Here is a 26,181-nt window from a genome sequence, read left to right on the forward strand (position 1 = left end):
GGAGTTACGGGTGGTTTCTGTTTTCTTCTCTTCATCTATACTTGTTAAGTTTCCTGCAATGATATGTTACTCTTTTAAAGATTTTATTTGAGAGAGAGGGAGAGTGAGAGAGAGAGAGTGTGCACAAGGGGGGGATGCAGAGGGAGAGGGAGTCCAACGTGGGGTGGGGCTCGATCCCAGGACCCTGGGATCATGACCTGAGCCGAAGGCAGACGCTTCACCAACTAAGCCACCCCGGTGCCCCAATGGTGTATGATTTTCAATAAGGAAAAAAAGCTATGAACTTTGTAATAGGGATGTAATAGGGAAGCCCTGGCCATTCTGGCATCCACTAGGCAAGGCACTCAGCATCCCCAACTGTAAGATGAGGATAGTAACATGTACCTCACTATGTCGCAAAGGTTAAAAAACACATAGAAAGTAAAAGATGGCTTCTGGCACCAGTAAACCCTATTATCATTTCAGTGCAGTGAGACCAAGGGGATCAGGGGCTGCTGATCTCCCAACCTCACCAGGAAATGCATCAGCCACTCCTCTGGCCAGGGTCTGTTCCCCATCCATCCACTCTCCCCCACTCTGTCTACAGCTTTCCCCGACTGGCTGGCTTGATCTTTTGGCTTCAGATAGTCTCAGACATGCCAATTCCAACACAAATATTAAAACTCTAGCAAAATGACCTAAAGCATGGCAGAGAAAAGGGTCAACCAGGAGAAAAACATAATTTTGTAGCCTGGAAAAACCATTCTCAGCTACCATTTTGATTTCAAAACTGGTGAGAGCGCCCCTCCTTCAGGTGGGTCACAAGCCCATCATAACTAACTAGGTGGGTGAACACACAATGCTGCTGGAGTGGCCCAGTTTCAGACCCAGTGTCCAGGCTGGTGGCTATTTTTATTTGTTTTTGACAAAGCTGGAAGCCAACCAACATTGGCTCCCCAGGGTTGACCTTTGGCCGGCATTTGTTCCAAGGCGAGCAGAGGCTAAACTAGTCCAGGGTGACTTTGGAAATGGCTTCAGATGCAATCAACTACACACCAGAGCTATCAGCCCAACACCAAACACAGTCAGCTTCTCAGGCACAAGCCCAGGCAGAAAAACCGGGAGGGAAGGGGTAAACATTCTGGAGCATCACTGTGAATCAGGCACAGGGGGGCTGGCTTCACGCTGAATCCCCATAGCCCCATGCATGGGAGGCCGCCATTCCCTGCTCACAACGAAGAAACTGAGGGTCAGAGAGGCCCAATGACCTCAAGTCACACAGCTGACCAGTGGCAACACTGGGCTTCCAATCCGAATCTGACCCCCCCACCCCCGCGCCCTGGAGTCTAAGTTTGAGGCAGAAAGATGGTTGAGATAAATGGGATTATCTCTATTGTCTGGACTTTAAAAAACAAACACCTACATTTGAGAGGCAATCTGTGTACTGCAGGGCTCTCAGCTGGGGCCAGTTTTGCTCCCCAGGAGACATAAGGCCCATGTTTGCTGACATTTTTTGTGTTCACAACTAAGTGGGGGGCCGTGGCGGGGGGTGCTACTGGCATTTAGTAGGTAGAGGCCGAGGATGCTATTCAATATTCTAGGATGCTCAGGACAGCCCCCACCACAAAGAAATACAGGGCCCCAAGTATCAACAGAAACCCCGGTAGGTTAGAGCCTTCCCCCCAGGCTTTGAATGCAGAATTTACTACTCATGACCTGCGCATTCTTGGGAAAGATGCTTCAGTAGTGTCCCTCGCTTCCCGCACAGGATCACAATATTGACAACATTAAGAGCATCTGCCTCCGAGAGTGTGCATCCAGGGTTCAGCACTGGGCCTGGTGTGCGGTAAGTGCCTCTCTGCAGGGGAGCCATGATTAAGAGCCCCAGGGTGGAGCCATCGGGCTGTGGCCCTGACATTAACCAGCCTTTATGTCCCTACCCTATCCCCTCACTTCTCTTTTATAAAACACGGACGGCGGCTGCTGAGACCTGATGGACGTAAAGGTCTATTATCACCAAGCAAGTAAGGCAGAAAGGACGCTGCAGAGCTTAGTCAAGGCTGCTAACCTTGAACTCATCTTTGGGCTCCCAGACAAAGGGGACCCTTGGAAATTTCTCAGGCCCCCTGCCCCCTTAACGCTTCCCGGGACGGCCACCTTGGCTAGACCAGGAGTCATTAAGCTCGGGTCCAAAACCCAAATCCAGGCTGCCGCCTGCTTTTGGACCTCCCACAAGCTAATCATGGCTTTTGTATTTTTAAATGGTTGAAAGAATCTTATTTTGTGACCCGTGAGAATTACGTGAATTTCAAACTTCCATAAATTACGTGTGATTGGAATATGGTCAGACTCATTCAATTATGTATTCTCTGTGGATGCCGGGGCAGTAAATGGCAGAGCTGAGTAGAGGTGACAGAGACCATATGGTCTCAAAGCCGGAAATATTTACTATTTGGCCCTGGACAAAAAACAGTTTGCCAACTCTGGGTTAAGCAGTGCTTTTCAGCTTGACTCTACGCTCCGGCAAGAGAGAAACTTTTAAAAATGCTGATTCCCCAGGCCCCACCTGGACCGATTAATCAGCATCCCTAGGACAGGAGGGATTGTTAGAGGCGGGAGGGACTGTTGGAGGCAGAGGGAGCACACCCAGGCATCTACATTTTTCAAAAGCCCACCTTCCTCCCCCCTCCAGGGAATTCGAATGTGCAGTTGGGGGTGAGAACCACCCATAGATCACCAACCAACATTTCAACCTGGCAGCTGGCCTTGGTTCTGAGCAGAATTTCTAGGGCGGTGAAATCACCTGTAATGGGACAATTTCAATTCCTGCAGGCTTATTCTTTCGGGTTAAAGTGGTTTGTGAAAAGTCTTCTTTGGGACTGAACTGTACAATAAAACATGATTCAAGATTTATATGTTAAACTTTTGTGTAAATAGCCTTACAGATTGGCGGGGGGCGGGGGGGGGATATGTCCTTTATGGACCACATGGCCTGCTTCGGGTACACTGTAGGGCTTGAGGGGTTTTGCCAAAGAGGTTAGATCAGGGCTCAGGAAATGCAAGAAACGTGACTACCATGGTCCACCAAACAGTGCACAAGAATGACGGTAATCCAAACCCAGGACCCCTGCCCAACTGCAGGTCCTTTGCTCAGACACACCCTGAGCAATAGAAAGATTCCCCTTGAAGGCCCCGTTATTCTCCTTTGCAGAAGGACCAGGGAAGTGGAAGGTCAGTCTCCCTCCTGGAGGGCTGGCTGCTTGTCTGGGCATATCTCTTGCCCTCTCTGAACCCCCATCTTTGGACCTAAACAACCAGCCTTCTGGCTCCAAGAGACCTCACTTCCCTGACAGGCTTATGAGCTCAGTACCTATCCAGCAATTGTTAAAAGATCATGGGATGGGGGCGCCTGGGTGGCTCAGTCGGTTAAGCGACTGCCTTCAGTTCAGGTCATGATCCCGGGGTCCTGGGATCGAGCCCCACATCCGGCTCCCTGCTCGGCGGGAAGCCTGCCTCTCCCTCTGCCCCTCACCCTGCTTGTCTTCCCTCTCTTGCTGTGTCTGTCAAATAAATAAATAAAATCTTAAAAAAAAAAAAAAGATCATGGGATGGGCGGGGGTGGGTGGGTGGGTGGGGAGAGGAGGCTACGGGTGAATTTTGTTCCTCTTTTTTGCTTATCTAGAATTTTCTGACTTTTCAACAACAAACATAACGTTACTTCGGGTAGTTTTTTTTTTAATGCAATAAAATGAAGACAAGAAATCAAGCAGGTGGGGCCAGAAAGCGCTAGGGCACAGAAATGCCTACACATTGCTCAGAAAACAACCTTAAATGCGATGCCTGCTCAGGTGGCCCTTGATTCGCCCAGGACTTCATAATCACTTCAAAAAGGCCTGCCTTCCGCAACCATCAAGGCTTTATCAAGGCTAAGGGGAGGAAGAGGAGGAAAGCGTGGCCCCGCGCCAGCCTATCCACCTGTGTGTTCCTAAGAGCCCCTCCAATCAACATCACGGCCAAATCCGGCCAATCCGGCCTCCCCTTCAACCACCAAGGCCAGTTGCAAGGCGGGCTGCATCTCCCCAGTGGCCAAACTGAAGTCTGCGTTTCTTTGGTGGGGGTGGGGAAGAGGAGGTGGCGCTAAGGGGACACAGAGCTCGTCTTTACTAGCGGCGGGGGCACACGGTGCATAAGTTGGCAAAAGATAACGGTCATTAAAATTGCAGGCTTACTTACTTCACTTTGCGATCAGGGAAACAGACCTTGCACTTGGCAGGGCTCATATTGACCTGCCCGCCGGCCAATCCCAGCCGGCTCCCGCCGGGATGCAGAGCATGCACCCCTTAACCTCCTGAGCGGACCCCGGTCCCGGGGCCCAGCAGGGCAGCCAGGTGGGTCCGAGAGCGGCTCGCGCCGGGTGGTGCTGCAGCCGGCTGGTGCCCGACCAAGCTGGGCGCTTCCTCCATCCCGAAAAGAGTCCTGCGCGCAAGTGTCCCGGGCGGACGCGCCCGCCCAGGCCCCGCCCCCAAACGAACCCCACCTCCCAGGAGGGGCCCGCCCCCTGCACAAGGCCCGGCCTCCGCACCGGGCCCCGCCTCCTGTCCCCGACAGAACCAGGTCCCGCCCCCCCAGACCGGCCAATCCCGAAGCCGCCGCTGACCTTGGGCGCCAGGAGACAGCGGCCAGAGACTTAAAAAAGCCCTCTTGGCTACTTTCCTCCCCAGCTCCCCTGACTGGAGTAGAAGGGTTCCAGGATGGCACACCCCGCCCTACATCCTGGCAGCTGGGAAAAACTCACAAGCATTTAATGTGCTTGAATACACACAATAGGGAAGTGGTGGAAAATAGGGTTTATTTAAAATATGAGTCAGGGCGCCTGGGTGGCTCAGTTGGTTAAGCGACTGCCTTCGGCTCAGGTCATGATCCTGGAGTCCCAGGATCGAGTCCCACATCGGGCTCCCTGCTCGGCAGGGAGTCTGCTTCTCCCTCTGACCCTCCTCCCTCTCATGCTCTCTGTCTCTCTCTCATTCTCTCTCTCAAATAAATAAATAAAAAATCTTTAAAAAATAAAATAAAATAAAATATGAGTCAGATGTCACCAGAGTGCCTGGTAAAAGCCCCCCAAGGCAAGTCAACTTCTGGCTTCCAAGTTCCTGTTTTTGCTTATTCTTTCACCTCTATTCCCGGGGACATGTTTGCTCCAGGCCCTTCTGCCCCCAGAGTGAGATCCTGACACACACTTCAGATCACCTGGGTTACCCGGTAAAGGGAGCTCTTTCGAGATAGGAAAGACCCCAGCTGCCCCGTGACCCTAAATAGGTTTCTTTCTGGCTTCCAGTTACGGAATGAATAAGTCACGGGAATGAAAGGCACAGCGTAAGGAATACAGTCCTCGGTGATGTATGGTGGCAGCTAGTAATAAGCTTCTTTCTGCTAAGACTAACACACAGAGTGCTCTTTTGTGCCTTTGTCTTCTTTCATAGCGATCCTTTTGTTTTTATTTCCATAATGCTGATAAGGAAATGTGCCCCAGAGATGTATGTTTCCCAGGGGTGACGGAGCTGAGCTTTGAACCCAGGCAAACCGATTCCAGTTCAAATGAATGAATGCTTCTGCAAGGAGTTATAATAAATAAAAAGGATTGAAAACACTGCCTAGGAAACACTGCATAATAATAAATGCAGCCTATGTTCACAGCAAACAAAACCCAAAAAATAATGTAAATGTTTGAGAATGAATCCCCATAGAAAGGCACAGCTAGGGCCACGCCTCCAGGAGGTGCGGTCCGTCCACGTGGCCACAATGTGAATTCCTCCCCTAGGAATTGTATAAGCAGCCCTGCCTGAGGGCACCAGTTAGCTGTGCTCTAACCATATAGTAACTTTCTCAGCACGAGGATTAAAAAATAAAACAGGTGAACAAAATTCTCAGTTCTTCAGAATTTCTAGAAGGTTCTTCATGGCCTTGTCTTCACTCCCTCCAAAAAAAACCGACCCACTGCAGCCTGATTTACTTTCTAAAGTTCCAAACTAAACCCCCCAAAAATTCATCCTCGAGATGACCCAAATTTAAATATAATCATCTCAAAATAGGGAAAACAATTAAAAGCAGGAAATGAAAATATTTCAAAACACCCCTACCCTACCCCCAATCAGTTAGGATCAAATGGGAGACCACTTCTCCACTAATCCAGCCTTGGAGACATCCTAATACACCTCACTTTTACACGGGGGCTTCTCAAGAAAGGCATTTTACTTCGATGTCTGCGCTTTGCGTGTCATCAGAGTGATTGTGACTTGGATTTTTCTCTGCCTGCATTATAAGGTATAGAAGATGGGAAGGAAAGAATAATGTCCATGCCTACACACAACACTGCCTTTAAATAAACATCTCCTTTAAACAGCCGTCACTGTGATTTCAATGACACACTCCGAACTTGGCCGCAGATGCGGTCTCGTGCTATAAGCCCTTTAGCTCAGACTCCTCAGAGGCTAAATTTAACTTGTTGGTACTGCAGAAGGAAAACCCAGGTCAGTGGCAACACACACAACAAGAGAGTGCACTTGCAAGTGGCCAGCCACACAGTGGAAAGGCCTAAGCAGCGAGTGGCCTCGAGCCTGTCCCTACGCTCTGGGTGACCTTGAGCAAACGCCTTCTCTCCACTTCTCTGTGGCATCATCCACATATAATGTGCATTCATTCAAAGAAAAATAAAATAATCCCTTTCGATATGTGATGGGGGCAATGCTACATTAGGCATAGAGCAGAAGTGACAGATTTTTCTAAAGCAGGATACAGATACTTGAGAGAGAGAAAGGGATGTTCAGGCACTCTATACCCTGTATGAAGAGCTAACCTCTTCCGAACCTCAATATCCAGTCCACAGATGAAACAATGCAAAAACAGGGACCCCCCTTTCCCCGAAGCTCCCAGAAAACACCTTAGCAGCTAAAAAGTTTTGGAAATGGGGTTTCTGCCAGCCCCTTCCTAAATCAATAAAGGAATGAATAAATTAAAACATGATCAAAAGATCCATGGGATTTCGCTGAGGGACAAATAAAAGTATTTATAGGCAATTTAAAGTTTTCTGACCGGCTGGCTACTCGGAGCAGGGAAGAGGTGCAGAGGGTGATGATGAGCAGGAAGGACCTGGGGGATGCCCACTGCAAGCCGCCCTGGGTTGCTACTTGGGACAGAAGGATGCAGCGAGGTCCCAGGTGTCAGCTTGCTCACCCGCCGTTCCCTCACTGCGCCTCCCCGGGGTTCTGAGGTCTGCCTTGGGAAACCTCTCCTAAACTCAACACTCTTGGCACGGAAGCGTGCAGCAGGGGGAGGCGGCAAGGGAAAGCCCCAGGCCCTGCGTGCTGCTTTGTATTTCATCCCTTTGTCAGGGACACTTCACCTGCCTCCCTCCTCTTCCTCCTCTGAGGACACAGGTTGCTATACCTTAAAGTCGTGTGCCTGGCGGGGCTTGGGAAGATCCATGACCACAGGGGAGAACTCTGGAAGTTGCCCATTCCAGCGCTGACTCCCAAGGCAGCCCCTGGGCCGTCCACACCCGCCACTTCTTCTCAGCACGTGATCTCAACACGCTTGTGAGGTGGACACCAGCATTATCTCGTTTCGACAGAGAAGGAAATTGCAGCCGGGAGAGGTCTGTGGGGCTGGTCTGCGATGGGAAGCCAGACTTGTCTCAACTGCGGGTCCCATGTATGACACCGCGCTTTGCATCGAATGATGGAGATCACGCCGTGGCACGGCTGTAAGTGCCGGGCTCCCAGTCACTCAAGTAAGCCTGACACCAGCCCTGTGAGGTAGGGACCACTGTGACCTCGTCCTGGAGGATGCTGAGGCACAGAAAGGGAAGAGCTCGGCCCAGGCCACCTGACAGCCGAATGGAGGAGTCAGCGTGCCAGCCCGCAGCCGGCCACTCTCTCCACCTGCGATGGGAAATGCTCCGGGCTTGTGGCCTCGTCGACCCCTCCACTCGCCCCTCCCAGGGCAGGAGGCAGATCCCACCGTCTGTGGGCGCATAGTGCTGTCCCAGAGCCTGGCGCCCAGCAGGGCTGTGATAAGTGCTTCCAAGCCGATGAAGGGATGGGACAAACCTTGGCTTCTCCATGTGACTGTTTCATCTCTGACTTTGTCCTTAGGCTTACCTGGTACCCAGACCATCCACAGTAACCGGCCAAGGAGAAAATGGCTCTAAATTAACAAACTTTACCACTGCCGTCTCCCCCCACCCCAGCCCCCCATGTACCTTTCCATACATGAAGAAACAAAAGCAAAGGACCTCAGAGCATCCCAGTCCAGCCCCCTGCCAGGGTAGGTGACATCCCCAAGGTCACACAGCTTAATGGCTGCCCTGCCTCCTGACTCTTCTCACTAATGCTAAGACAGGTTAGGAGGAGGGTGGAGACATCTTTCCTGGAGCCCAAGTTAGGCATCAACAGTGGGAGTTTGCAGACCAGTTTCTGATCTGCACCTGTGGAGGATTCCAGTGGCTCTCAGGGCCTATGATCATCCTGCTGGGAAACTCCTGATAGACCCCTGAACCTCTCTGGGTATCAGCTTCTTATGCAGGAAGTGAGAGGACTGGTTCACTTTTTTCCCCAATACTTTTTATAATGTTTTATTAGTAAACATTATTAATATTTGTTATTAACAATATTTACAGCAGAAAGTTAGAAAATGCAGAAGAAAATTTAAATGACTTAAAATTGCACCATATAAAGACAATGATTACTATTTTGACACATTCCTTATAGACTTTCCAGACACACACACACACACACACACACACATTTATTAAGCAAAAGCATTATCTGTGCTTACTAACTGACAGGGAACATTGTAAGCACATTACATTATCCACAATCCCTTATCTGAAATTCGAAACTCCCAGGACTTAGTATGCTTTGGAATTTGAGAACTTTTGGGGGGGGATGGTAAAGCCTTATGTTTTACATTTTCATGTTACTATTTCCGCAGCAGAAGGCATGAATATTCACACAAAACAGGATAAACAAAGACTACAGACAACTTCACATCTATTCAAGGTGGATTTTTCTTCTAAATGAGTTCATGGCCAACTTACGAGCTTCCGGGTCATAACTTTAAATTTCAGGACTGCAGTTGAGCTATCCCGAACCTGTCCCATCCCATTCAGTCCAAACATGCACCCCACAGGGTAGAACTATTAGGGTTGTTACCTAGTTAACTAGTAAGACACGGCTCTAAACCATTACCTTACCCCAGACCCATTGTGCACCAACCACACTGACCCTTGTTGACCAAAGTGGGATGACCCCATAACCTTCATTCCACAATATGTGAACAACTATTCTGTCACATGTAATGTTCTCACCAGATTTGTTTCTAAGAGTTTGCATGGGAATTCCAAACCTTGGGGACTATTTTCACATCCAAGGAAGAGCCAATCCCAACCCCTGGCCTGAGATGAACCCAAAAGGGAAGAGACAAGAAGACGACTTGAACAGACAGCACAAAGTCATTGGGCCCATAATCGTAGCCCGCCCTCACCAGCTGGGAAGATGGAAGGGAACAGGGAGATTGTACAACCATATAAAATGCAGAAGAAAAATGGGGTTTAACCAAAGAACTAATCTACAAAGTTACAAGATTTATGCAGAAACAGTTTTATGAAAACAAAAATGCTATTGCTGCCAAAGAGCAACAATAAAATGCCTATTCACCCATCCATCCATCCATCCATTTATCCATTCATTCATCCATCCATGCATTCATTCATCCATCCATCCACCTACTCATCTATCCACCTCCCATCCATCTATCCATCCATCCATCCATTCATTTGTGCATTCATCCATCTATCCATTCATTTATCCATCTGCTCATCCATTCATTCATTCATATATCCATCCATTTGTTTATTCATTCATTCATTCTTCATCCATCCACCCATCTGTTCATTTGTTCATTCATCCATCTATTCATTCATTCATTCATTCATTCATCCATCCATCCATCCATATATCCATTTGTTCATTCCCAGATTCATTCATAAAATGTTTTGCATGCCCCAGGAATGCAGAATTCTGTCTTTGGCAAGTATGGGTTGATCACTGCTTCATGCATTTATTTATTCAGAGTCTACCATGAACCCACATTAGGCTAGGCAGTGGGGAAAAGCAGAAACCCATATGGCCCCATTTTCATAGAGTTTGCCGGCCAGTGTAGGAGATAGGTAACAACCAAGTCAACACATAAGGAAATTAAAGACACAATCTCCAGGAGTGATTAAGTATTGTGAAAACACACCAGAGCAATCAATCAAGAAACAGAGCCATATGGGGAATACTTTAAAGATGGCAGAGGGGGGCACCTGGGTGGCTCAGTCGGTTAAATGTCTACCTTTGGCTTAGGTCATGATCTCAGGGTCCTGGTATTAAGCCCCACATCAGGCTCCCTTCTTAGTGGGGAGTCTGCTTCTCCCTCTCTCTCTGCTTCTCCCCCCTACTCATGCTCTCTCTCTCTAATAAATAAAATCTTTAAAATATAATAAAAATAAATAAAAGATAAAGACAGCAGAGGGACAGGGAAGGCCCTTCAGAGAAGGTGACTTTGATGGGCAGGCAGGATGGGTTACAGAATGTATGGGGCGCAGTACAAAATGAAAATGTGGAGGCCCTTGTTCAAAAGTTAAGAATTTCAAGAGGATGACAGCAGAGCTGACTGCACAGGTCACACACCTTGAAACAGGCCCTGGGGGGAGGTTTAAGGGCATGAGGGGGAAAGTGACCATTTCAGTTCAGAGGGAGCAGTAAGCACAAAGGCCCAGAATGGGGATGCAAGTGTGAGGGTTCTGGAAATGTGAGGGCACAGGGGGAAGACAAAGGCCCCTTTGAAGATCATTCAAAAAGAGCTCCCCCCAAGCCACAAAAGTAAACAGGCGCCTTTTCTATCCAGCTGCCTAGCTGGTGGCCTGGCAGGAAGAGGCCAGCATGGACCACATGGAGACACCTTCGAGGTGACACAGAGGCCAAGCGGCTCTCTGGAGAAACTGCCAGCAGCAGGGAGGATCCACGGATATATCTATGCCACTTCTTTGCTGTGGCTTCCACGTGAGTATAAACCCCTGGAATAAACCCCCCAGGTCTTCGTTCTCTGTCTGCGAAATGGGAAGGACTGCAAGAACTAGCTCAAACCCCTACTCCCTGCCTCCATATTGCAGAAACTGAGCCTCAAAAGGTTAGGGGATGTACCCGAGAGTGCAGAGCATTTAGCAGCTGATCAGAAAAAAGTAATAATAATACAGGGAGATTCCTGGATTCTAACAGGGACTCTTTATCACCACCTTGGCCTTCTATGTCAGGCTTCATTTCCTCAATCCTCCAGCTGGTTGCAAGCCACCTGCCCACATCTCGAAGTGGCCTGGGCATTTCCACCCTGTATAAGGGAAAAAGCCCAGCAGTGGCCCTCCACAAAGCAACACTCTGGAGGGTTTGGGGGGATTGGGAGGTCCCCCTGAACATTTCTTCAGAGTTGACCCAAGACGCTACCAACGGATGTGAGCAAAAGGGTCAATGGCGGACTGGCAAACACCAGGCTATTGAGGGTCCCAAAGATGCCAAAATACCAAGTCAAAAACTCTACAAGAGGATGACAGAACACTCGGCTTCATTCTGATATCATTGTTTCCAACAGGCTGGAACACACAGGTTATGACGTCATTTTTTTCATCCGACCAACCACCAGAGACAGCAGCACCGGGACAAGCGTCTAAGTGTCTAAGTGAAGATACCGCCCCGTGGGATTCTCATTCCAGGTCATTAGGAACAACGAACCCACGCTGGTCTCCTCCAGCAGAGGTCCCTCATTTGGGGACGTTCCTCACAGAAATGCCAGTATCTTGGGAGGCACCAGCAGAACTACCTGAGCTGTCCTGGGTGCCAAAATCCTAAATTCCACACTCTGGAAAGCACATAGATTGGGGGCAAAATAACCATATGCCCAGTGAGATTCGTGACCAGGGGTCACACTTCAGGGGGCTGGTCCAGCCTCCTCATGCTGTAGATGAGGAGGCAGAGGTTCAGAAAGGGTAAGGGACCCACCCAAGGTCACACAGCACACTGGTCCTCCTTGTGCCCTATGTGGCCCTTTGCATCTCCCACCACCCCACAGTTTATAAAAAACCAACATCCCTCTGCTCCCCTCCCCCCATCCTGATAAAAGATTTACCTACAGTGCTAAGTTTCTATGTCATGAAGATACAAAGGCAGAAAACTCATTTACTATTTTGGCACAATGTCATGCAAAGACAGGCCCTTAGTTAAATATCTTTTGCCTTCATAAACTGACCAGCTCAAAAAAGCTGTGGTTTGGGGCGCCTGGGTGGCTCAGTTGGTTAAGCGACTGCCTTCGGCTCAGGTCATGATCCTGGAGTCCCGGGATCGAGTCCCGCATCGGGCTCCCTGCTCGGCAGGGAGTCTGCTTCTCCCTCTGACCCTCCTCCCTCTCATGCTCTCTGTCTCTCATTCTCTCTGTCTCAAATAAAATAAATAAAATCTTAAAAAAAAAAAAAAAAGCTGTGGTTTAAGCACAAACCAGCTAAGACCTCTAAAAATGGAGGTGGAAGACAGTGAGTAGTGGAGAGACAGTGGGGAGACTTGCCCCAGCTCCATATTTTAACCTACCATTTATTGAGTGCTTTATTCTCTTGCTTAATACCTTAGACACGTTAGTTCATTTGATCCTCACAACTTTCTAGGAATCCAAAACTCGGGAGAAAATAATACTAGTAATAATGTTGCTATTTGGGCACACCTACCGTCTTGATAAGTTTTTAATTAGCATCGGTAGAAATAATTCACATGGTTGACTTCTTATCCATTAGGGCTGAAGCTGGGCTGATGTAATAGCCAGCAGCCCCATGACACCATTTACATTTCCAGGAATTAAAATTAAATTTTTAAGTCCACTTCTTCCATCACACTAGCCACATGTCAATCTCCATAGTCACATGTGACTAACGGCTACCATATTGGACAGCACATTTCTAGAACATTCCATTCTAGAACATTCCCTCATGGCACAAAGTTCTGTTGGCCTGCTCAAGTCTAATTTGAAAGTTGCCTCTTCCAAGAGCTCTCCACTGACCTGACCACCTCATTCTAAAATAGATCCCCTCAGGTACTCCCTCTCCTGTACCTGCCTTCCTCCTGGCACTGGACACACTGAGAGATGATCTTATCGGTTTATCTGTTTATTTGTACTTTGCCCATCTCCCTGCTGGGACGCTCCTTGAAAGTAGCAACATATCCATCTTGCCTCCTGCTGGGGCTTTTGTGATAAATGTATCTCGCCACCTGTCCTACTTAGATACCACTTAGCAACCCTGGGTCGGACATCCACTTCTAACATAATCTCTGATGTTTGTCAGTTTGGGTGAATTCATTTAATCTGCTTTTCCCTAATCCCTGTCGAAACTGTCACACTGAAGTTAAGAACCATTTCGGAGGAGTGTGAATGTTGGCCATCACTGGAGGGACCACACTGCGGCACGGTGGACCCACGTCTGCAGTCTGGCGGACCTGGCCTCGAAGCTTGGCTCTGCCCCTTCCCAGCTGTGTGATCTTGGGAAAGGTACTTCACCTCTAAGCCCCAGTTTTATCATCTGCAAAATGGGGATCCACCGCCACCAGCTTTGTACTGTTATCCTAAGGCATCAATGGATAACTGATATAAACTATAAAGTGATGCGTTAAGTGGGTGCTGGGGGGCGGGGGACAAAGAACAAGCCAAGGAAAGGAGCTGTAGGGGAATCTACTACTTATTAAGTACCTACTGTGTACCCAACTCCATGCATACTTTACAAACATTATCCCATTGAATCCCGTGAGCATTTTCCAGATGAGGAACTGAGGCCGGGAAAGGTGAATGCCATGACCAAGGTCACACAGTGGGGGGTGGCAGAGCCAAGTTTGAACCAACTCTGGTTCTGACACTTTGTACCAGACCCTGAAGCCTTCCCTTCCTTGAACCCTCCAGAACGTCAAACTAGTTTCCCCCTGAAGATCATCAGGACGGGGCACACTAGCCTTTTCTGTTTTCTCTACCTTCTACTTCCAGTCACCAGGGTTCAAATTAAGCTCCCTTGGAACATGGGTGCCTATGGATGAAGCCACCTCCTCAGCCAGGCTTTTCACATTTGGGAGAGAGAGTACAAGAGATGCTGAAAAGAACAGCCAGTGAGGTTCTTCCCCCAGAGGAGGGAACAGACCAGAAGGAGGGAAGAGACACTGGAAGTGGGGCAGAGAGCTCTCCGACCAGCGAAATGATGGTTGACGGCTCTTTTCTTTTCCCTGCTTGTCTGTTTCCCGAGTTTTCCACCCGGAACTACTGTATTCTGTTTGTAATTGGGGAAGGGAGGTGGCAAAGCTTGAACACAACGACAAAAACAAAGCCACCAACTGCACACCTAGGACATACTCCCACCCGTAGTGGACCGACGGGCATTGGTTTACAGCAAACGTGTCTGAGTTTCTGCTTTGAAGGCACCCCGAGAGGAAGGCATGTATTCCAGTTGTCAGTTACCTGCTGAAAGGACCAACGAACAAATAAATGAGTGTCTCTTCAGGAGGCAGGGAAACTGTCCCTCCCTCCGGGCCCCCACTGTCCCGGGGTGGCTCTTGTCAGCCTTCACGCATTCGGCTTAAATTATGATGAGTCACACACAAGGTTGTCTTCCCCAACCAGAACAAGCTCTTCTAAAAGCACAGTCTCCTGGCACAGGGCCCTGTACACGCAGTAGATGCTCAATAAATAATTTTGAAAGGAAGGAAGGAAGAAGGCAAGGCTTATGGTTTCTGCATTTCCCGTAACTACCCTCAAGACACGTGGGCATCAGCAGACAGCTTGACTGAGTGGGGAAGGGGCAGCCCCCCACCCTAACTCTGTGCCTCCCACTTATGAGGACTTAGGTCACGTTACCTCATAGCAGGGACTGGGTTCTCGAACTCGCCTACAGTCTGAGCAGCCTCCAGGGACAGGGTCCCCAGGCTGGCCCGGCTGTCCTTCCAGGAAGACTCTCGGAACAAGCCAGCGCCAGGGTCCTCATCTGAGGAGTTGTCATCAAAGGAGCCCAGGATGAAGTTGGTCATCAGCTGCCTCTTGATGTACTCCTGCTTTTCGTCTTCTTTGGAGAGGGGTCTGGCTCGCTGGCCCTGGGGCTTGGCTGGAGATGACAGGCCATTGGTATCCGGGGTCTTCAGGCCTTTGGTCCCTGTCCCATTGGCTTGGAGAGCTGCGGGGGTGCTATCCGAGGAACAGGGGTTTCCTGGGGGGTTCTGGTGTGGGGGTGGCCTGGAAGTTCTTTGCCGACAGGCATCTTTGGGACCTTTGTGGGAGGCTGGCTCAGCCTGGTCAGGAGTCTCTGGTGGAGGGCTGCGGTCCTCGATTTTCTGGGGTGGCTCCCCTGAGCTGTCTGAGGCTGGGAAGGCCTCCTGGCTTAGGATACAGCTCCCTTCTGATTTACTCTTGGTGACTTGCTTAGAGTCCGTCATTTTCCCCCAGATTTTTAACCAGGAAAAGGTCAAGCGGAAGAAAATCAAACAAGATAGAAAAAGAAGCAGTATCATTCAAAAAACCTGTAAGGAAAAAAGGGAAAGACATTTTAGAGTCTACGAAATTGAGTTATTTCCTCTTAAAGGGCCTCGTGGCAGCTGGGGTTCTGTGTATTCAGCTGGGAGCACCAGAGGCGATAGGCAGTGGACAAAGCAGCTCTGCCCACCATGTGCTGTGTGGCCCCGGGCACATTCCTGAACGCCTATGGATGTCAGTTTCTCACCTCTAATTTAGGTACAAGAACACATGCTCACCAAAAATCAGAAACATGCATGGAAGAGAGAAACAGATCATGCCTGCTAAAGGACTCTTGTTATAGACTCATAAAACCCAAAAAGTAGAAACAATCCCCCTGCTTGCACTCTTTCTCTCTCAAATGAATAAATTAAAAAAAAAATCTTTAAAAAAAAATTTTTTTTAAAGATTTTATTTATTTGACAGACACAGCGAGAGAGGGAACACAAGCAGGGGGAGTGGGAGAGGGAGAAGCAGACTTCCTGTTGAGCAGGGAGCCCGATGTGGGGCTCAATCCCAGGACGCTGAGATCATGACCTGAGCCGAAGGCAGATGCTTAACGACTGAGCCACCCAGGCACCCCGATAAAAAAAAAAATCTTAAAAAAAAAAAAAGGAATGGATCACTGGAATTGCTACAACATGGATGAATCTTGAAAACATTATGCCAAATGAAAGAAACCAGTCCTAAAAGACAACACTGTATGATTCCATATATCCCAGAATAGGCAAATTCATAGACACAGAAGTATTAGTAGTTGCCTAGGGCTGGTGGGATGGAGCTAAAGGGTACAGGGGTTCTGTTTGGAGGGTAAAAATGTTCTAAAACTGTAGTGATGGAAAAAATAAAATAAAATAAATATAAAATAAAATAAATAAAATTGTAGTGATGGTTGCACAACTCTGTGAATGTACTGAAGTATATAGTTTACATGAGTGAACTGGATGGTATATGAATTATATCTCAATAAAGCTGCAATCCAAAAAGAAACAAAAGACCTTTCACTATATTCCAATTCATAGATATAAACAGACTATTGCTTCTGTCATCATCATCTTCATTATCACCACCCCATCATCATTGTATTCCTGTATTACTGTCAGAATCATCATCATGGTTCTGTAAGGAGGAAGAGCACCTTGCCTTATCTTCTTCCTAGCACTAGTATATCTGGCATGGGGTATGCTTATAATTAGAATGCAAACCCAGCAAGGCCATGGGGAGTCTGTTCTGTTCCACGGTCTAGAACAGTGTCCAGTAACAAGTGAGAACTTGGGGCACCTGGGTGGCTCAGATGGTTAAGCATCTGACTTCAGCTCAAGCCGTGATCTCCAGGTCCTGGAATCAAGCCACATGTTGGGCTCTCGGCTCAGCAGGCAGTCTGCTTCTCCCTTACCTTCCACCTCTCCCCCTGCCCCTGCTCATGCTCTCTCTCTCTCTCCCTCTCTCCCTCTTCAAATCAATAAATAAAATCTTTTTTAAAAAGTGAGAGCTTAACAAAAGACAGAAATTAATTTTGTCAAATACATGAATTCAGATTTCTTACCATGCCGCTTCCTGCCACACTAACTCTGCCCTATTAATGAGTAGATCATTGCTATTTGAAGTAAATATTGTTGGGGCCCCTGGGTGGTTCAGTCGTTGAGCGTCTGCCTTCGGCTCAGGTCATGATCCCAGGGTCCTGGGATCGGGCCCCGCATCGGGCTCCCTCCTTGGCGGGAAGCCTGCTTCTCCCTCTCCCACTACCCCTGCTTGTGTTTCCTCTCTCGCTATGTCTCTATCTGTCAAATAAATAAAATCTTTTTTAAAAAATGAAGTAAATATTGTTTTTAAGACTTTATTTATTTGAGAGAGAGAGAGCATGAGCAGGGGGAGGGGCAGAGGGAGAGGCAGATGCCTTGCTGAGTGGGGAGCCTGATGCAGGGCTCGATCCCCAGATTCCGGGATCATGACCTGAGCCGAAGGCATACGCTTAACTGACTGAGCCCTACACGCGCCCCAGAAGTAAATATTTTTAAGAAGCAAACAAAAACACAAACTGAACATGTTGAAATTTCAGAACAGCAGAAGTATTAAAAAAAAAAAAAAAAAGCAGGATCGCAAAGTTCAAACATATCAATTTAGTATCTAAAAGGTTTTTTCTTTTTAAATTTCAACATTATGTTCTTAAGGGGAAAAGTTCTCAAGTTTTCCCAGAACTGCATGATCTGAATACTTCCTGCAGACTTTGCACAACAGAATTTGTCAAAATGTTGTCAAGGGTATTTTCCAAGTTATACCTAGGATTAAGAGGGTTTTTCTTTCAAGGCCATCAAGTTTCTTTTTAAAGAAAAGCCAGTCAAGGGTGGTTCAGCGTCAGTCAACATAACAAACAACATTCATTGAACAAAGAGGGAAACAACATGATCACCTCTATTAACACCAAAAAAAGCATTTGGCAAAATACAAACCCTTTTGTGATAAAAAAAAAAAAACATCAGAAAAGTAGGAACAGAAAGGAACTTCAATGTAATAAGGCACATTTATGAAAAACCTACAGCTCACATATACTTAGTGGTGAAAAACTGGAAGCTTTTCCCCTAAGATCAGGAACAAGACAAGAATGATCACTTTTACTACTGCTATTAAACAATGTCCTGAAGGTCTGAGCCAAAGCAATTAGACAAGAAAAAGAAATAAAAGCCATCCAAATTGGAAACAAAGAGATAAAATCATCTCTAATCATAGTCGGCATGATCCTATACAGGTTTCCCTGCTACTCAAAAGTAGAGAGGTTCTTATGAAACCTTTCCTAAGTTGAAATGGCATAAAACAAAGAAGAAATTACCATTAATTTATATGGAAACATTTTTGAGCATTCCTAGACCCATAAAATAACCTCTCTTTTCTGGGTAGCTTAGGACACATCTTGCTAATGGATGCACAAAATAAATCAAGACAAAGCTCAGATGCTCACAGACATAGTTCAAAGCTATGGTGGCTTGAGGCTGAGTTGCTGAGTGTAGTTCTTGCCAAAGGAGCTTGGCAGTGCTACGGCCACTGCTCAGGGTATGTGCTCCCTCTTTAACAGCTCTCTGCAAAACAAACACTGAATGCTATTTTCACTTTTCACCTTTTCTCCTAAAAGCAAAAATCCTCTTCTGATTTCTTCCGGTTAGCAAAAACAGCTACTAATGTAGATCTAATGTAGGTCTTTTACAAAAGCAAAGTGGCATAACGTGAACTTTCAAAAAGCAGGAGATACCTGTGTATAGAAAATCCTAAAGAATCCACACATACAAAAAAAACCCAAATAGGAGTAATAAACAAGCTAAGCAAAATTGTAGGATACAAGATCAATTAGTTGTGTTTCTATGTACCAACAATGAACAATCTGAAAAGGAAATTAGAAAACAATTCCAGGGGCACCTGGTGGCTCAGTCGGTTAAGCATCTGCCTTCGGCTCAGGTCATGATACCAGGGTCCTGGGATCAAGCCCCCCATTGCACTCCCTGCTCAGCAGGGAGCCTGCTTCTCCCTCTCCCTCTCCCCCGAGTTTGTGCGCTCGCATGCTCTCTCTCTCAAATAAATAAAATCTTAAAAAAAAGAAAACAATTCCATTTACAGTAGCGTCCAAAAAAATAAAATATCTAGGAATAAATTTAACGAAGGAGGTGAAAGACCTGCACAATGCTGGTGCACAAAACATTGCTGAAAGAAATTAAAGAAGACCTAAATAAATGCAAGCCATTCCATGCTCATGGATCGGAAGACTTTCTATTATTAAGGTGGCCCTACTACCTGAAGCAAGATACAGATATAGAACTACAAGGGAACCCAAATAGCCAAAACAATCTTAAAAAAGAACAAAGTTGGGGCGCCTGGGTGGCTCAGTTGGTTAAGTGACTGCCTTTAGCTCAGGTCATGATCCTGGAGTCCCGGGATCGAGTCCCACATCGGGCTCCCTGCTCGGCAGGGGGTCTGCTTCTCCCTCTGATCCTCTTCCCTCTCGTGCTCTCTGTCTCTCATTCTCTCTCAAATAAATAAATACAATCTTTAAAAAAAAAAAAAAAGAACAAAGTTGGAGGACTGACACTTCCCAATTTCAAAACTTACTGTGAAACTACAGTCAAAATAGTTAGTACTGGCATAAGGACACACATCTAGACCAATGGAACAGAAAGAGAAGTCCCAAAATAAACCATACAACTATGGCCAATAGATTTTTGATGAAGATATCAAGACCATTCGATGGCAGGGAGGGGAACTTGGACAGTCAGAAGAGCATGCAACTCTTAATCTCAGGGTTGTGAGTTCAAACCTCATGTTGGGTATAGACATTACTAAAGAAAATAAATAAACTTTAAAAAAATTTTTTAAAAAAGATCATTCAAAGAGGAAAGAATAGTCTCTTCAACATATGGTTCTGGGACAGCTGATTTCCACAAGCAAAAGAATGAGGTTGGACTCCTAACTCAGACCATACACAAAAACTAACTCAAAATGAGTCAACAACTAGTGCGCCTGAGTGGCTCAGTTGGTTAAGCATCTGACTCTTGCTTTTGGCTCAGGTCATGATCTCGGGGTCGTGAGACTGAGCCACCCCCCCAACCCACCCCGCCGACCCCCGGGTCGGGCTCTGTGCTCAGCATGGAGTCTGTTTGAGATTCTCTCTCCGTCTGCCCCTCCTGCTCGTGCTCTCACTCTCTCTAAAATAAATAAATAAATCTTTTTTAAAAAAATGAGTCAAGAACCTAAATATAAGAACCAAAACCACAAAAAGTTTAAAAGAAAACATAGGAGTAAATTGTCGTGACCTTACAGTTGGCAATGGATTCTCAGATGTGACACCAGAAGCATAAACATAAAGAAAAAAATAGACAAAGTAGGCCTCATTCAAATTAAACACTTTTGTGCATCAAAGGGCACTCTCAAGAAAGTGAAAAGACAGCTTACAGAATGGGAGAAAATATTTGTAAAACACATATTTGATAACGGTTTAGCATCCAGAGTACGTACAGAAGTCTTACAACTTAACAACAAAAAGACAACCTGATTTTATAATGAGGAAAGGACGTGAACAGACATCTCTCCAAAGAAGACGTACAAATGGCCACTAGCTCATGGAAAGATGTATCCTTCATCATTACAGAAATGCAGATCAGAACTGCATTGTACAACTTCACAGCCACAAGGATGGCTACAATCGGGGGCGGGGGGGGAGAGAGAAAGAGGGGATGGAAAGAAGGAAGGAAGGGAGGGAGAGGGGGAGGGAGGAAGGAAAGGAGAGAGAGAGAGAGAGAAGCATTCCCGGTGGTGGGGGCTGTGCTGCGCTTTGTAGGGTGCTCAGCAGCATCCCTGGCCTCCCCCCACTAGATGCCAGGAGCACCTCTTCCCTCAGTTGTGACAACCAAAAATGTCTCCAGCCTTGCCAAACATCTCAGGGGACAAAATTGCCCTCGGGCGACAACCACTGGTCTAAACCCCCAGGTCTACTCCCTCCTTCCCTCCTGTTTCCAGATGGTGAGATCCTCCTGGGGGGGACAGGTGAGGTCCTTCGGGGGACTCATCTCTGGCACACAGCAAGTTCACGAAAAGTCTAAAAAGCGTCAGCGAGAAAGGTCAGCATCCTGAAACTGTGGGCTCACACATGCCCCCTGAGGACAGATTTGGAAATTAGTCATTGGCAGATGGCATCACCAAAAAATGTTGCAAAAGCTTCTGGCTCCCTTGGCAGCCCAACAGGTTAGAGGGCTACATCCTTCCCAGGCAGGAGGGCGTGACGGGGGAGAAGAGTCCACCACCTCCACCGTGGCGATGAAGACAACACAGCAGAGAAACAGTGTTCGCTGGTCTCCCCATCCGGAGGCCCTTGAAGACATGGACCAATTGTCATTCATTTCAGCTTGGTACGGGGTACGTGGTAGGTACCCCCAAAGCGTGTACTGAATGAATGATAAATCTGGGCACGCACACACACTGAGCACCACCTGATGGCTGGAGGCAAGCTGGAATTTTGATTTTTGAATTTTGAATTTTGGAATTTTCGAAACTGTATCAGGAATGCCAGGGCGACCGGCTGTGTCTCTACAGCAGGTCCAAAGTAGAGGGTCACGCAGGGCACTTTATACCCATGCAGCCAACCTGAGGCACATCTTAAATGGGCACGTTTGAAATCATGGGATCTAAGGAAGAGTTGAGTGTATAGAATTGAAATGCTGGCATCTCCTTGCCCCAAAGAGAAAAGCACATCAGTCACTGCCTGGAAACATAGGACCCATGTCGAGGCAGGTCGGGGGGGGTACATGCATGGTAGGTAGGCGACTGAGGGGTGGCGCAGGCAGGTGACAAGCTCTACAATGGAACCTCTGATGAATGGAGTGACCAGCAATTCTCTCCAGCTCAGCTCCCCTCTCCCACCCAGCAAATCCTTGAAGATCTGCTCTTATTCTGAAAGGGGCCACGGAGCTAACACCCCACACCGATCTTGCAGGGGTTACCTGCAGAGAAAAACCTATGTCCCCCCCTTTTTTTTTTTTGCAGAGTAACGATGTGGGATCCAAAGGCCACCCCACAAGAACTTTTCCCCAGTGAGTACACGGAAACAAAAGGGGGAACTGTTTGAGAAAGTTTCCAAACAAACTCTGGGTCTCAGTTTCCCCATCTGTAAAAATGGGGATACTCACTCCTGCCCCATTTACCTGCATTTATCTGCTTTTGGGATAAACACTATAGACACAGACAGCATTTACACATTTGTACACATCGCAAGCGTAGAAAGCCTGCCAGCCTCCAATCCTCAGAACGACTGTGATGGATATTACTACAGTTGTTGGCATTATTTTACTTCCATTTCATGGTTCAGTAAACTGTGGCTCAGAGAAGCTCAGCACCTTGACTTTGCTCAAATCCAGCCCCCACACCCATACTTCAGCACTGCCCACCCCGCCACCGAAAGTGGATGTAAATAAATTCCATAAAAGGGGCGGTGTAACAATGAGCACATGGATGTGATCATAAAACCAGACACCTGGCTGTGTCCCTGGAATATGGAGCAGCAGAGCAACATGTAAACTAACAACACCAGACATGCACAGTGGTCCAGGAGGAGCACTGTGCAGGTGGTGTGATCCCATGAGCAGTAAAGGCCAGAGGAGTCCTCCCAGCGAAGCTCTGTGGACCATGCCATGCCAAGCTGTTGCCCTTCACTGAAATAATCCAGCTGACCTGAAAACCGAGCTCAGCCAAAGCTATTTTTGTTTCTTGCCAACCAAACCCAAGCAATAGCTACCAGGTGTCAGAGCAATCGTGGCTCTGGTCCTCGTGAATGCAGGAAACCACTCGGTACCAACAAGTGCGGCTCAGCGACCAAATGAAGACCGGAGGGGGCCAGCGGGGGTCATGATTTGCTTCCCAGCGGCTCCCCACCCCCGCAACACACACCCAGACCCGGCCGGGGCTGCGAGGGACCAAGGGGGGCAAAATGTCAGCGTTCGACCAGCGATCCCGTGTCACACTCGGATTTTTTCTCCCACCAAGATGAACTCGTAGGTGAGTGCGCTGCCACTTACCATCGCTGTGGCCACGTCCACCAGCTCCATTGTCGTGTGGATCTGATAGGCGCCCACAGGATGACTAGGGGAACCCAGCCTGCAGGGTGTCACCTTTCAGCAGGAGGCTGGTGTCATGCATCGGGCCATGGTGGGAGGAGTCTGGACGAGCTGGTGCTCCAATGAGGGTGAATATTCACCAAGTCAGCCATGTCCTTATTCATCACCCGCAAATATAAGCCACTCGCGAAGGTCCGTGTTCAGCCCTCCCCTGAACTCAAGCTCGGCTACTTAAGGGCCAGTCCATAGGTCCACCTCCCCCGCTAGCTTGCCACATTCCTGTACTTAGGTCTACTTCACGGTTTATACCATCACCTTCTTGCCAAATCTGTCTCTAGAACATGCTCCCCTAATCACAAGTGTCTTCTGTTCCTATGTGTTTACCCGTCAGACACTTTGCTGGGGTTTGGCCAGGTGAGGCGTGATGGAAAGAGAAGCAGAATGTCAGGGCGAAGGGTGGGCAGCCAAGAACCCTCCAGCTGGCAGGTGGATGGCGCAAGGGCCTTTTGCTAATTCAGAGATAATGAAGGTGATAGGAGCTAGCCACGCGAGCAATCCAAGATGGCTAGTGGATACCTTAACCTGCACTCCAGCCTGTAGGAACGGGGGTATCACAGGTCACTGTGTTTCCCAGAAAATCCACCTGCTCCAACCTGCAGCCTAGGAGGGGACACTTGGGGATCAGCGAGGCTAGCATCCTTATTTTTAAATGAGCAGAGGCCAGAGGTCCCTCGTGAAATGAGCGACATTAGCCATGACTAGCGCTAAGGTCCCAGTTCAAGGCCAGTGCTCCTTCTATAACAAGGCACCATTCACAGCAAAAATCTACCGTCCTTGAGCACCTCATGTGGTGCCCTGGAGGTTGAACCGGGTTCACCTACCAGTTCTGCCCCCTACAAGCAGGGTAAGCCTTGGGCAATACCCTCCCTGAGCCTCAGGTTGCTATCTGCAACGTAGGGTAAGGATGTCCCTAACGAGACAGGGTTGTCAGGAGTCCAAGGTGATCGCCCATGCAGGACACAGAGTACAATGCCTGGAGTGGTTCATCCTAGGATGTACCATGACTGGCCGCGCTGAGAGCCCAGGGTAGGCTGAGTCACCGCAGTGACACCCCCACCACCCCACAGAGTGTCATCTCAAACACATCACATTCCCTCAGTGAGCCTGAGTTTCCCTGTCTAGAAAAAAGAAGGGAAAGGACAAAGCCCCACCCACCTCAGAGGATTAGGAGAAGGACCAGCCAAGACCTGCACAGTCACTGAACCCAACCTTCCCCTTCTTGGTGCAGCGAAATGCAAAGAACAAGGCAGATGACCGGCAGTGTGGATTCTGCCGAGCGTCCTCCTCCACAAATGCACACCACGGACTCACATTTGGGTAACCGGCACCCATGTGCCGCCGGTCAGGCGTCAGGGCCACTCCTGAGGAGTTTGCTCTTGGCACCATGCTACATGGTGAATTAATAACTCCACTGGATGAAGATGGGGGCTCTGCCAAAGTTACTTAACCAGGAGCAGCAATTAGCAAAGTGTTCTACTGTGAAGGATACTCATTGTTCTCTTTAATATTCTTTGCATCTGAAGAAGACACGTGATGGTGCAGCTCACAGGGGAGGAAGGGATTAATTCAAGAACCTCGCCTTCCCCTGTGATTGGGCTGAGGGCACTAGGCAGGTGAGATGTCCTGCTTCCTCACCCCAGAAGGAAAAGTACCCAGGGAGAGCAAGAGAATTTCAACCTTCACCTAACTCTAACTTCAACCCTAACTCCCAAACCACAAATGCTAAAGCACCTCGTGCTGATAGGTAACACAGTGATGCCTTCCATTGCAGTGACTGTCCTGTGTTCAGGTTCTTGTTTACTCCTCACAGAAGTCCTGCAGGGGAAGTAGGATTCTTTCTTTTTTTTAAGATGAATTTATTAATTTCGAGAGAGGGGAGGGGAGGGGCAGAGGGGGGAGGGAGAGAAGCAGACTCTCCGCCGAGCATGGAGCTCATGGGGCTCCACGCAGGGCTCGCTCGCATGCACCTGACACCATGACCCGAGCCAAAACCAAGGGTCAGACTCTTCACTGACTGAGCCCCCCGGGTGCCCCAGGGGAAGTAGTATTCTCATCCCGTTTCACAGAATGGGCATGAAAACCCAATGCCCAGAAAAGGGGAGCAACTCGCCCAAAGTCACACAGCTTGGAAGTACATGGAATTCAACCCTGCTCTGCCTGACTCCAAAGCCTACATTTGTAAGCGGGGGGGGGGGGGGGGGGGGGGGGGGAGGTGGGCAGGCCGTTGATTCGATTGATCAACTGGCTACCTTCTTCGACGGGTGGAATCCGAAGTCCGGAAATGAGAACCAGGGAGAGTCGATAGTTCTCAAACTAATCACTTGTCAGATCATCTGGGTCTCTGGAGATGCCCAAGGACCATGCGAGTAAGCATAGATTGTCTACATGTCTGTGCTTTTGGGACCAAATCCCAAACTATCTGATCTGAGAGTCGAGCAGGTGTACAGCATCAGCGGCCACCGATGTGGGGACAACTTCGGGGAGGAAAACATATTTATGAAAAGCTGGTGAATTTCAGTTTTCCCGGGCTCACTGCAGGTGCTCCATGAGCACCTGGTGAGCCAAGCCCAGCTTTTGATAGGGTTGATCTGCCGGCCCAGGCAAAACCAGCCTGAACGGTTCCAGCTGGGCAGCTGCCTTGGAGAAATGCCCGGGGGGCGGGTCCCCACCTGAGTCATCCTTGTAGAGACCGCCGAAGTCGATGGTTGGACGTGCAGGAAGGTGGAGGAAGAGCGTTGGCAGCCTACGGTGCAGGCGGCACAAGAGCCTAGAAGCGGGAGAAGCCCGCAACTCTGGCGCTTTCCAGGAACCAAACAGCCTGCCTGGTGCTGAGAAAGGGGTGGAGGGCGGGGAGGGTGGGGACGGGCAGCAGACAGGGACAAATGACTCTGCAGGGTCACGAGAAGCATAAGGGATTCACACCTCCTCGGAGCGA

The 26,181-nt window shown here is 48.4% G+C and overlaps 1 protein-coding gene across 4 annotated transcripts in view; it reads right to left on the bottom strand.

Annotated features, from left to right (window-relative positions):
• Nucleotides 1-26,181, bottom strand: part of ACACB (acetyl-CoA carboxylase beta) — a 123,538-nt gene that overhangs the window by 87,858 nt on the left and 9,499 nt on the right. For 2 of the 4 annotated variants that reach the window (XM_064578534.1, XM_064578533.1), the window contains one exon: nucleotides 14,950-15,605. In XM_064578534.1, the coding sequence (XP_064434604.1) occupies nucleotides 14,950-15,596 (647 nt within the window). In that variant the 5' untranslated portion in view covers nucleotides 15,597-15,605. Of the gene's footprint in view, nucleotides 1-4,212; nucleotides 4,474-14,949; nucleotides 15,606-23,147; nucleotides 23,243-26,181 lie in introns of those variants that run through there. The other 2 variants (XM_045887467.3, XM_045887468.2) reach the window with 2 other exon arrangements.

Source organism: Mirounga angustirostris, unplaced genomic scaffold (genome assembly GCF_029215605.1).
Source record: "Mirounga angustirostris isolate CCGP_5_RB_7025 unplaced genomic scaffold, mMirAng1.0.hap1 SCAF_14, whole genome shotgun sequence".
NCBI classification, from domain to species: domain Eukaryota; kingdom Metazoa; phylum Chordata; class Mammalia; order Carnivora; family Phocidae; genus Mirounga; species Mirounga angustirostris.